A 13,417-nucleotide genomic window follows, 5' to 3' on the forward strand; every position below is an offset into this window, starting at 1 on the left:
TTTATGCAGCACTGCACGTGGAGATGTGGACGCGCAAATCGCGCAGATTACGTACATATAAACCTGCGGCGGAAACCCCTCTTGTCTGTCAGTGTGATTATGACTGATTTTATAAAAGTAACGCGTGTCGGGGCAATGTTAGTAACTGTAGTGTGATTACTGAATTATAAAAGTAACGCGTTACACTACTCCGTTACCGACAAAAGTAATATTATTACAGTAACGCATTACTTTGTAACGCGTTACACCCAACTCTGCCTGTGACCCGTCGATGGGTTTCATTCCATTTCAAAGTGCTGTTTGACACGTGTAAACTTTGCGCACTGCCACTCCAACATCCAATCACAGAGCTTGAGAACTAATTACGGGGTTTGTCAAACAGAGCACATGGTGTAGTCCTAAACGATAGCTGGGGATTCTGGGTAGTGTAGTCAGTGGCGTTTTTATATGTACAAAAGTGGTGGGGCACAAAAAACTTAGATGTCTATATATAAGCTTCTGCAGTGACGTGCAGTGAGGTTCATGGCTGGTGAGGCACTGGCACTGACTCTTCAGGTTTACAAATATTATATTTTGACCTAAACCAAAATATATTATTTTCAAAAGCTTTTTTTGTCTGATGCTTCGATTAATTTTAAACAGACAGTTCAACAAAAGGATACCCAAAAAAAATGTAATTTTATCATTTAAATATTGAATTGTTCTCTCTTAGTAAGATCCCATTTTCAATAAAATGGCGGTCTTACCTTGACTTGAAGATGAAGTCCATTTGCCTATCCTTCTGGACAAACATTTCTATTACTTTTTTGTAAAAGTCCTCCTTATCTTCTTGTAGTTTCAAAAGTCTATCAAATCTAATCTATAGATTTATGATAAAAAAATTATAAAAGTAGGGAAGACATGTGGATGTTATCCGGCTAATCAAAACGTGGATTTATCTAACAGGTACGTTTCCCACAGATCTTATTTCGAGCTATTTTCTAAAATCCTCTGGAGAAATCTCATTGCTTTTTTGTGCTTACTTCCTGGTTTTAGGACGCGCCACTGCAGCTCTCTCGTCTCCTCTTCAAGCACCACACTTTTCGCGGCACACGTACTTACAGCCAATCAGCTCTGAATGATTTGAGATGACGTATGGTGGGGATGGTAGCTCCGTGCCCCTCTGGTCATTATTTTTTTGCCACACACATTACAAAATACTCTGAGCATGCGCAGTGTAGTTTTTACAGTCACCGTTCACTTCACAGCGAGAGGAAGGGGCATAATCAGGTTTTGTCCCACATGGCTCTAAACAGCTCAATAGGCACACACTGTGACTGTAGACACACTAATTAGAAGAACACAGACTAAAACAGCAATGTACAGACGAATCAGATGATTAAACATGATCTTAAAATATATTTTATATATTTTTTTATTTGCATTTTTGTAATCATTATTTGTAATACTTTCTGCTGACACTAGGTGGGGCTGTGCCCCATCTGCCCCTAATGACCAGTCGCCACTGAGTGTAGTGTCTTCTGCCATCCTAAACTCCGAAAAAAATATTTGTTTCTCCGAATCGAAGGGGGAAAAATACAAAAGCATTGCATACAATTTAAACCAATCAATAATTAATCCTAATCCTAATTAACAAGGATAATCTGGTGTTTTTTTTTAGTTGATGAGTAGTGCAGATATCACGGTAAAATCAATCGACAGTAAGGGGAATACTTACTTCCGGGTGTACAATTCTCCGTTATCCAATGGGAATGGACGCTCATTGCCTTTAACAGCCTCCGACACAAACGAATGCCGTGCTTCCATGAGTGTCAAATCCCGCCGCAGATGGGAATACATTGCAATCAGTTGAAAGCTATTTGCGTCCCTTTATGAAGCTGAAGGAGCCTAGGAGCGTCCCAACTGCACGCCTAGGGACCCTGACCAAGCGTCGCTCCTGGACGTTTATGGAGTGAGAGTGTGTTGCCTCCAACAATACAACATATATAATAAAATACAAAATAAAAATAAAAAATAGTTCAAAAAGTCTATTAAACATGTAAATAGAATAGGATATGTACAAGAACAGAAAATGAAATGAAATAATGTACATTACGACAAAATTAAATACGGTGTATTGCGGTGATAACTATTTATATAAATAAGTAGATTGCAAGATGACATGCAAGATGACAAACAGGAATGTTTATCGAGGCACTTTACAGAGCTCAGGTGTTTAGCAGTCTTCTGGCCTGTGGGATGAAACTGTCCCGGAGTCTGGTGGTTTTAGTCCGGATGCTGCGGTACCGCCTGCCAGATGCAGCAGACAGAACAGTTTGAATGAATCTCCCCCTCGTGCTTGTATGAGCCCCAACAAGAAGACAGGGCCTGCAGTCCCTGATGAATGCCTGGTACTGTTTACAGTTTTTTTCACTTGCTTGAAATGAATTTGACTGTTATTTTGCCGGCTTGAATATGTTGACCACTTAAGAGTCTCGAATTTTTTATTTTATTTTTATTTAACCTTTATTTAACCAGATAAAAACATTGAGATAAAATCTCATTTTCAATGCTGACCTGGCCAAGAAGGCAGCAACGTTACACATAACACAATAAGAATAAAGGAGTTCTGGTCAGAAATGCAGTTTAGTTCCATTTATTTACTCCAACTCATGGTTTCTGCAGTTTGGCAAACAAGACAAAAGAATACATATTTGTCATAAATAATACATCAAATAAACAAGCTGTAAATAAAGTTAAATAAACAAAGTTTGCAGTATACATTAAACACATAAAGGAAACTCACATTCTCAGGGACGCATGAGAGAGCAGGACTGGAGAGGCTTTCCTGCTAGTCTGTCTGCTCTTTAAGTAGCAGCAGTAATCAGTGTTCACCTGAGTGTGTCCTGATCACACCTGTTGTCACTTTCCCCAATCAGGAGCATTTGGTGACAGGCAGGAGAATGTTCATTAGCCCTCTAGAGGGCAGTGTTTGGGCAGCACAGGGAATTCACAACAGCTGCCCCCACATTAGCTCAGCTGCTGTGAAAGATATGAATTCCCATTCAGTTGGATAGTTCAGGTAATGATATCAAGCGGGCCACTGGCCGAGTGTAAGTTCTGTCTTGAACTAGAACGTCGGCTGACCGGACACACTGGTCAGGGCTCGGATGCAGCCTGGTTACCTTCCCTACTGGCCATTGAGCCCATGGCAGTTGTGGATCCATTATAAGGACAGCTGTATCCAGTTGCAAGTTATCGGATGGCAGATAGTCCTTGATAAAATGGGTCCAGAATTGATCTGCCAGTATTTGGCTCTGACAAAGTAAGACACAGAAATCTGACATATTCACTTGTTTGCCGTTTTCAAAACACTGCCATTAAAAATGCTACACACATGAACCAACAAACAAATACACGTGCCAAATGACCATAAACACGGAAATGCTTTATTGTTGACTCAGCAATCAGGATGTAAGCACTTGAACAAGGCTCCACATAATACCTTTTTACAACAAACATGGATATATGGATAGCAGCAAGAGGGAGAGGTAGAGGGAGGATGAGAGAGAGGGAGGATAAGAGAGAGGGAGGATGAGAGAGGGGGAGGATGAACTGAAGTCAGTTGAAGAGTTTATTTGCAGCATAACGGTTAAAGCTGTCTTTTCCATTTACTGTGGAGAGAAATACAAATGTTTTGTTTCAACAGAATATTGGTGTTTTCTGCACATTTGTGTGTAGTGTATCATTTTCTACATACAGAAAAAAGCCCTCAAAAGTAAGTGTGCTTTAGATTGAGCACCACAGTGTGTAGTTAGTTGAAAAAAGCGTCTTCTACAAATGAAGTGTGTGCCATTTGGTGCAAAAGTTGAGTTTCGATAAGAATTGATGTTGTTTTGAGTGCAGTTAGTCATTATACACAATATATACGTTTTTTTGCAACTCAGATACGTAATTGTATGGGACAATGTCAGCTTTCATCGAGCAGCCACCGTCCAAAACTGGTTCGTTGACCACCCACAATTTCTGCTTCTGTATCCAATAGAAGGGTTCTTTTGGACATGGCGGTGGAAGGTGTATGACCGTCAGCCATACGAGCGCTTGACTCTTTTGGAGGCAATGGAAGAGGCACGTGATGACATGTGAGTGCTGTCCAGGGATGGATACGACACTCAAGACGCTTCTTCCCGCGATGTTTAGCCAGGGAAGATATTGCTTGTGATGTGGATGAGGTGCTGTGGTCAGACCCAGCTAGGCGGCGAGATGCACCCTAAGCACTTTTCTCTCCTCTGTTATTTTGTTTACATTTTTTTTTTTTCCTTTACATTTACTGTGTTTGAGGCATCATTTTGTTTACACAACTGTAACTATGTGTTCAGCATGAATGTTGCACCAATTTCTTTGGGAGAAAAATAAAAGTATAACAACAGTATATTTTTGTCTCTGCACATATGTTTGTAGACTTGAACAATCTTTATATGCAGAATTCTCTACATAGAGGGAAAAGATGAGTGTGCTTTAGAGAAAGCACCACAGTGTGACGAAGTGGCTTGTACTATAAGTGAAGTGTGTGCCATTTAGTGCAAAAGTTTGGTTTTGGTAAGTGTATAGTTTTGGGTGCAGTGCTTAATTTTGCACGAAAAATGTGGTGCGAATTGTGTTAAGTGTTTTGAGAAAATGAGCCCTGAAAAAAACTGTAACAAATACACGTGCCAAATGACCATAAACACAACAATCTAGATGATTGCATGAAGCGTGTAAAGTGAAAAAGTGTTTGTGTGTGAAATATTTTTTTCTCCCATTAACACGTTATAATGATAGCAGTTGTGGAGTGTAGTGTCTGCTTAAATAATAGCCTTTAATATTACACAATATTTTTATACTGTTTTTAACGGAGCTTTCACATTTACTTGTTTATGTATTTGACTGAAAATAAGCTGCCAGAGTGTGAGGGTGTGTGTGTGTGTGTGTGTGTGTGTGTGTGTGTGTGTGTGTGTGTGTGTGTGTGTGTGTGTGTGTGTGTGTGTGTGTGTTGGTGTGTCTTTATCCCTTCGTTCCCATTGGCTGCTTCAACTTGCTGGAGCTTTTCTCTAGGGAAAAAGAGAAAGCTCCAAGAACCTATCGGTGCTTGCGACCCCCCCCCCCCCCCCCCCTGCAGCCCGGATGGTCCAGACTTGTCCGGGCCCTGTCAGTGATCCAGCCTCACACCGTTAAAAGGCTGCTGTCAGATGTGAGGACCGCTCCACTGCTCCCTCAGAGCCCCCCCGTGTCCCTCCTCACACGTGTGACCAACAAGTCTGGACTTTAACCGTGTCCGTCTTTTTGCTTTTGTTTTCTTTTTGTGTGTGTGTTTTTTTTAATGTCGTGTTTGCCAGGAACGGTACCGCGGATGATGCGCCCTGCTCCCGGACAGAACTACCCCCGAACCGGATTCCCTCTGGAAGGTAGGAGCCTGCCGGCCTTTACACTGAGAACCCGAGAGCTGTGTGAACAATTACAAATATGCAGAGTTAAAAATGAAAGACATTACTTGTAAATAGACAAGGCGTCCTTGTGCAGATTTAAAAACCACTTCAGGAAGGCACAGCTGTTTTTTCTGCATGTTTTTCGTGCGTAAAATACTGTGTTATTTGTCGTTGTGCAATCGAGTTTCCATGATGAAGTGACAACACATTTCCCGGTCCGTCTTCACGGGGCGACATTAGGCCGCTTCAACTTTTGGTTTGTCTTGAAGGACTCGCATTCTTGCGAAAAGAAAATTCACACATTAAAATGTCTTTGTTTTCATCCTTATTATATTATTATTTTACTGGCTAAATATTACAGGACCCGGGCTGCACTTAATTTATTATCATCCAGTGGACACGTTGTCATCATATCTAAATCCCAAGAAAACACTTAACAGTCTCTAACCAAATCATGGGGTCTTTCAAGTGGAAATGAAATGAATCGAATAAACAGCACGGAGGATTACTCCAATATTTGGACAGCGTGCTGCTGAATAATGGAGCTCTTCAGATCCTGTGAAGTAGATCCGGTCCTCTGTTAACCCAAATGTTCATTTACTGCAGCCACGTAGAGAATAACGATACAATATATCAGGAGGCCTGTGGATATTTTCAGGCCTCATTTTATTCGAATTATAACATGTAGAGGAAACTCAACATTTCCATCAGAACATTTCCTTCGACAGTCCCTCATGATTACCGATCACCTAAAACTCACACTGAGTGTGTCTGTGGCCCCCAGTGTCCACTCCTCTGGGCCAGGGCCGGGTCAACCAGCTGGGGGGGGTCTTCATTAACGGCCGGCCGCTGCCCAACCACATCCGACACAAGATAGTGGAGATGGCCCACCACGGGATCCGGCCCTGTGTCATCTCCCGCCAGCTGCGCGTCTCTCACGGCTGCGTGTCCAAGATCCTGTGCCGCTACCAGGAGACCGGCTCCATCCGGCCCGGGGCCATCGGAGGCAGCAAGCCCAGGGTGAGGAGCCGCACAGTGTCAGGATAATGATATAAAGATAGGCTACTTTGACACATTTCAGGGCCTGTAATCACCTGTCCTGCTGCCCCCCCCCCCCCCCCTGCAGCAGGTCGCCACGCCGGACGTGGAGAAGCGGATAGAGGAGTATAAGCGGGACAACCCCGGCATGTTCAGCTGGGAGATCCGGGACAAGCTGCTGAAGGACGGCGTGTGTGACCGGAGCACGGTCCCTTCAGGTGAGGCCTGCTCCGGTAAGATCCACCTTCAATACCCGCTGATTCACTGCAGAGACTGAGAGAGAACACTGTTTATTAATGATCATTTAACGGTGGTTATTGATTATGATTATTGTTGTTATTATTTACTGTTATGTAATTATTGTTGTTGTTGCTATCATTATTGTTATAATTATTGCTATTTTATATAGGCTAACGCTTATTATTATTGTTATTGTTTTTTTATTTTTTATTATTAATATTATTGTTGACTATAATTATTGCTATTATTATATTACTTATTATTATTGTTATTGTGTTTTTATTTGTGTTATTATTATTAATGTTATAATGATTATAATTATTGCTATTTTACATAGCCTAGGCCTAACGCTTATTAATATTGTTATTACTTTTTATTATTATTATTTGATTGTTGATTATAATTATTGCTATTATTATATCAATTGTTATTATTGTTATTGTGTTTTTATTAGGATTATTGTTGTGATGAACAGCCTGCTGAAGCTGCCTCTGTGTTTTCAGTGAGTTCGATCAGCCGTGTACTTCGAGCTCGGTTTGGAAAAAGGATGATGGGAAGAGTGTGATAAGAAGGATGAAGACGGGGAGAAGAAGAGCAAACACAGCATCGACGGGATCCTGGGAGACAAAGGTAGGCCGCTGCCTGCCGCGAGGGCATGGAGGAGAGGGCGCGCGGGGAATCGGCTACAAATTGGGCTAAAACGGTGTTTAGTCTCCGCGCGCTCTTCTCTTTCATTATTTATATGTGTTCTTTGGGGGGGGGGGGGGGGGGGGGGACTCCCGTGGCGCTGCTGACGAGAGGAGCCGATTGTGCCAGTCCAATACAATTTACAGCAGCCTGACAGGCCCCCCCCCACACCCACACCACCACACAGCACACACACACACACACACACACACACACCCACACACACCACACATAGCCTGAGAAACATGTTTGGTTCGCCTTCAAATTCAAACTTTTTTTTAATGCGATAAAAATAAATATATATTCGGTTTATAGGCCTAAGTGAATCCACCATGACAAAAAGATGCACAAATTAAATTCGCTTTAAACGTACAATTATATTAAAACATGTAGGAAATATATCAAGATCTTAATGGAATGAGCAGAATAACTCAGCATGTGAGGCTGATAGACCGGAGGAACATGGGGTCTGCCCTGATGCTTGGAGGACATGAGGCTGATAGACCGGAGGAACATGGGGTCTGCCCTGATGCTTGGAGGACATGAGGCTGATAGGCCGGAGGAACATGGGGTCTGCCCTGATGCTTAGGAGGACATGAGGCTGATAGGCCGGAGGAACATGGGGTCTGCCCTGATGCTTAGGAGGACATGAGGCTGATAGGCCGGAGGAACATGGTGTCTGCCCTGATGCTTAGGAAGACATGAGGCTGATAGGCCGGAGGAACATGGGGTCTGCCCTGATGCTTAGGAGGACGTGAGGCTGATAGGCCGGAGGAACAGGTCTGCCCTGATGCTTAGGAGGACGTGAGGCTGATAGGCCGGAGGAACATGGTGTCTGCCCTGATGCTTAGGAGGACATTTAGGTACATTCGCTTTCATATTTCTAAATAACAACGTATTTATATTACACTGAAGAAATTGAAATGTTGACTTTAATTAAATGTATTATGTCAACAAATTTCACATTAGGTTAGTTGAAGGCAATAATATTAAGTTGGACATAATATGTTGTATTTAACCTTAATCTAATTGCTTTCAACTAACCTAATACAGTTATGTGAAATCTGATGACAAAATACATTTCATTAAAGTTTCAGTTGTTTGAAATACCCAGATTTATTTGGTGAACTTTCAGATAAACGTTCTACATATTGAGTGGTTTTGTCAGTGTTGGCTTTGGACACAGTGTGGTGCTGGCTCAGTTCCTCAGTGTGTGTGGGGGGGGGATCAGCCGGTCCTCGGGTTAGGGCCTCACTGTTTCCTGACCACCGCTCTGACTGCTGACATGTTTCTCAGACGCCATCAAGTGTTTCCTGTTCCTCAGAGATCAGCGGTGTCTCCCTGTCATCCCGGCTGGCTTTTCATAATTTGCAGATTTAGCTTATTACAGCTGGTAATGAAACCGGTGTCTGATGAATAGTCGTCAGTGTTGCAGAGGGGTGTAATAGCTCCGAGGCATGGTAAGAAATATATTTATCCCCTATCAGCCCTCACTCTCACAGTTCCAGGCTCATGCATTCTGTGGAGGCTTTAAAGCAGATTAAATTGAGCCTTTTATTTCTTTTCACTTTCATCTCTGCGCTCTGCGGTGTGCTGCCCGCGGCGCAAACTCTCCACATTTGAAGGTTTCCTCTCGTGTTGTTTGGATTGTATTTAAATATTCATTTGATTTGCTTTAATATAGTTTTTGGTGGCATGTTGGCAGAATCTGGGAGAATGTGAGCAGCAGTGTTCGGCTGAATGAAACTCATGGATGAGTATTTTTCCATCAGATAATCTACTGTTTTCATGCTCGCATCAATATATAGTGAAATTAAACTAGCTGCAAATGAACCCCCTGTCGTGTTCCTTTCTCCCCTTACTTTGGTGTTCCCCGTGAGATTTGAGCAGTCTGCTTTAACTGCTCAACACAAAAACCATTCATAATCATCACTCCCTTTAAGCTGTAATCAATATCTCAGACTATTTACATTAATAACGGCAGTAAATATACAAAGAATTAGGGCTGTGCGATTATGGCAAAAATCATAATCACGATTATTTTGGTCAATAATTGATATCACGATTATTAAATACGATTATTCATGACTTTGAAAACATCCATTTATTGAACTTTTAAACAAATACAAATAATAATTTGAACAGTATCTTTTTAACTGTTGATTTCCCTGAGCGTATAATTCAACTGAAAAACCAATAAATAAAATAAATGATACATTTATATCTACATTTAAATAAATAATATCAAAATAATAAATACCAATAAACAAGATCAACAAATATTTTGGAGCGCACTTCAACAAGCTACTAAACATATATAAATATGATAAATACAAATTAATGAGATCAAATATGTTGCAGTGCACTGTCACAACCTAGCAAAGCAAAATAATCGTTTTTTTCGATTATGTTGTTTTCGTCATTGTGGCAGGCCAAAATCGTAATTGCGATTAAAATACGATTAATTGCACAGCCCTACAAAGAATACTGAAAATGTATTACAAAATCAACATGGTTGTCGATTTGGTTTTGAACTATCTGATGGAGAGACACAATCTTTACCCATTCATTTCCTATGGGGGTCCCTTTTGACCGGGAACACCTCAGGTGCTACAAAGTGGACCAAGCCACTCAACATTCAATGAAAGTGGTGATCAGTAACTGTATGTTCCTACTTTGGAGGATAGCATGAGGCCTTGAGGCATCACATGTAAAACACATTATTTATGACTGATGAAAGTAGTGAATCGGGCAAATCATCTTCATTTCTGTCACACAATGACCTAAACACACCAAAAAAAAGAGCAATTTAAATCAATATTTACTGAAGAGCTGTTCTATCTATATTCCGATCTGCATTTATGAGATGACTCCATAGCATGCAGCTCTCACAGTAGCCTACATGCTTCTGTCCTCATCTCTCTGCAACCAAACTGACCAATATGCACTTCTGCTCAGCTGTTATTATTATATTCACCTCAATTGTTTGGAAGCTGTGTGAAAAGCTGCAACATAATCATCATAATCATTCCATTACTCTCATGTAAATATGATAGTTTCCACTTAATGTGTTCATAGGACCTAACATCTCATGTGGGTGGTGTAATGGACGGTGCAGGTGACCTCTGGAGACCGCTGCCTTCTCTTTCATCAGCAGTTTAAGGCAGCATTCTGTCAACATGCTGCTACCCAAAGATATGCACAACCCACTGTTGGAAAAAAGAGTATCAGTTTGGGAGTGTAGAATAAGCCCGGTTGAAAGAAAAAAGGTTGACAGTGAGGATGGAGAGAGCACTTCAAACAAATCCAGTGAAGTGACGGAGGAGCTTTACGCAGCTGAAGTTCTGCAGCTTTAATAACTCTTTCCCCGGGCAGCGCTCTGCACTTTCTCCCAGCCGTTCTGCCGGGGTGAAATTGAGGGAGACCCAAATGTTGGCTGCAGATAACACAATCATGGCAGCCGGGTCCTGGGATTAACCTCCCCTTTCTCCCCTCACCTTTTCAAGAGACATAATACACAAATAGTCAAAAGGGCTGGAAGCACATGTGCAGAATAGAGGAGTGGTATCAGCATTCATAATTGTGATAATCTTTGTGTTGAAATACACTCACCTCCTATGACAATGGATTTACATTCCCTTCTTTTATGAAGTAAAAAGCTTTTGTGGATCTCAGAGCTGCTGCTCCCCTCCCCACTGGGAACCGCTTCATCCACACAACTGCACACCATGTTTGACCGTACAGAGAAGAATGCAGCCGTCATCTGCTGACACATCTATTAGTAAATGAACACATTATGTCATACATAGCATCAACATATTCATTTGGAAACTGTATTTATTCCGTCAGAATGATGCAAAATGTAGTTTTGCCATAAATCAAGCCTGATCTTTTGCAGCTGTCCTCACAGCAGCCGGGAACTAAAGGACACGTCCGTAGTATACCTGCTAGAGAAATCAACCACAGTGGAAAAGTGTGAAGCCTAAATGTTAAAAAATGTAAAGTTACTAACTTCAAATCTATCTATTTTTTATGACGATTTTTGGTGAAACATCACAAAAAGAATCAGAATTGTGTTGAACTGGTGCATACAGAAGCAAAGAAACAGATATCAAAATAGAAAAAAAACTATATTAAACAAAAACAATATTATGTAAAAAACAAAAAGAAGGTCTACAAGAAACATAAATATAAACAATTGTAAAAAAATACAAATGGCGGTGTAAAAAGCTCTGTATCATGTGTGCTCACAGTGCGCAGTGTGAGGAGGAGAAATACTCACAAGGCCTAATGTAGCGCTGACAGTGTGTAACGTGTAGTGTGAGTCTGTGTCGGGGGGGGGGTCCTGCCCTGTTGAGGAGGCCAGTGGCTGGGGGGGGGAGCGCTCCTGTGGCGTCAGGTTTAGATCTGGTACTCACAGGTTCAGAGTTTTGATTTGATCTGGGCTTCTTGCTATTGTTGAAGATACATCAGGTATTTGGAAATGTGAGGAGGGAGAGATGACATGCGGCAAAGAGCCTGCTCCACTTAAACATGGTGATTGAAACACATTCAATAAAACATGCTTAATGAACCCAGCCTGAGCACACAGTCGCTGCTGATGATTGTTCTGGAATTGTCCTCAGTGTATGTGAAGTGCCGGGCTAAACGCCTGGCTGAGGAGCTCTGATCATCCGGGAAACTGGGTCACTGTGGCAGCCAGAGGAGAGGAGGAAGACTTCTGAGGGAGGAAGAAGCACAAAGGAGAGCCAACATGAGATGCTTTATTTGGTTATATGAGTAATTCAAATATTTTAACATTTTTTTACTAGGAAAACTCCAACAATTGCATAATAACACAATCAATAAGGCCATCCGTTAATGAGTCATGTGAGTAAGGTTTTAGATTCCACTGCATTCAGTTTCCTAATATATAATCCATTCTAGAAACGTGGGTCACATGTCACATGATCTCACGCATGTCACATGTCACATGACCTCACGCTGACAGCGCATCCACACATGCAAATGTCACCATTTATAAATCATTTGTTGATTGATCTCATCAAATAATACATTTCTACCCATGTGTTTTTGGACATTTCATGTCAAATATTATTGTAAAATATACATACAATAAACTATTAGTATAATGATTTTTATATATTTTAATATTGAGATAAATCACATTTGGCAAAAATGATGCTAAGTCTTAAAATATCGAGCTAACGATGATTGTAAAATGAGACCAAACTAAAAATGCTGTTAAACAAAACCCTGAGTTATTCACTTAGATGTTCATGTGTTGCTCTTCATCAATAAGTACATCTTCAAATAAGAGTTGGCCCTTTAATGCAGCAGGTCCCCTCTTCTTCATCATCCGTTAGCACTTCTCAACCTACTTGTTGATTCTCTTTCCTTTCCAGGAGCACTTAGGACTTCTTAGTGATGTCTTTGAGTAAACCAATATATATAAAGGGGAGCTGCTGAACAGGGGGGGGGGGGCTTTGAATAGGAGAATAGCAGCCCACTCCTTTGCCATGGAGTGTTCACTATCCGTCCCTTAATCCTCCTTTCATGAGGCCGGCAAATGCCAAGAATCTTCTCTGGTGACCCGATGGGAGGCTGATCAGCGACAAAAGAGGAGCGGGGCACAAAGAGCCGTCAGTGGGGGGGGGGGCCCAGGGCCATTAACAGCCCATTTAAAAAGGACATGCACAAAACAATGGCAGAGAGAAATGACTCAACATAACACAAACAATATGGCAACAACAAATTAATAAAATGTCAACACTCGGCTGATCTTTAACTGAGCCGAGTGCCCCCCCCCCCCCCCTTATGCAGTGCAGCTCCAGCTCAGTCTGCGCTGTCACATTCACTTCACATGGACATTATATTCACATCTTTGATTGATCAAACTATTTTGAATGACTTGATGTCCCAAAGTCTCCAACATGGAAAACATTCTTATATCATTCGGGGTCTTTCTATTGGACGGATGGAGCAGTCATAAAACACATTCTAGGTTT

At 41.5% G+C, this 13,417-nt stretch overlaps 1 protein-coding gene across 1 annotated transcript in view; it reads left to right on the top strand.

Moving 5' to 3' along the window:
• The first annotated feature begins 5,327 nt into the window (after positions 1-5,327).
• Positions 5,328-13,417, top strand: part of LOC117481484 (paired box protein Pax-7-like) — a 46,724-nt gene continuing 38,634 nt past the window's right edge. The window contains 5 exon segments of the mRNA XM_034129183.1: positions 5,328-5,423; positions 6,229-6,464; positions 6,571-6,700; positions 7,226-7,274; positions 7,276-7,352. Coding sequence (XP_033985074.1) covers positions 5,339-5,423; positions 6,229-6,464; positions 6,571-6,700; positions 7,226-7,274; positions 7,276-7,352 — 577 coding nt within the window. The 5' untranslated portion in view covers positions 5,328-5,338.

The sequence above is a fragment of the Trematomus bernacchii genome, unplaced genomic scaffold, assembly GCF_902827165.1.
Source record: "Trematomus bernacchii unplaced genomic scaffold, fTreBer1.1, whole genome shotgun sequence".
Taxonomy (NCBI): domain Eukaryota; kingdom Metazoa; phylum Chordata; class Actinopteri; order Perciformes; family Nototheniidae; genus Trematomus; species Trematomus bernacchii.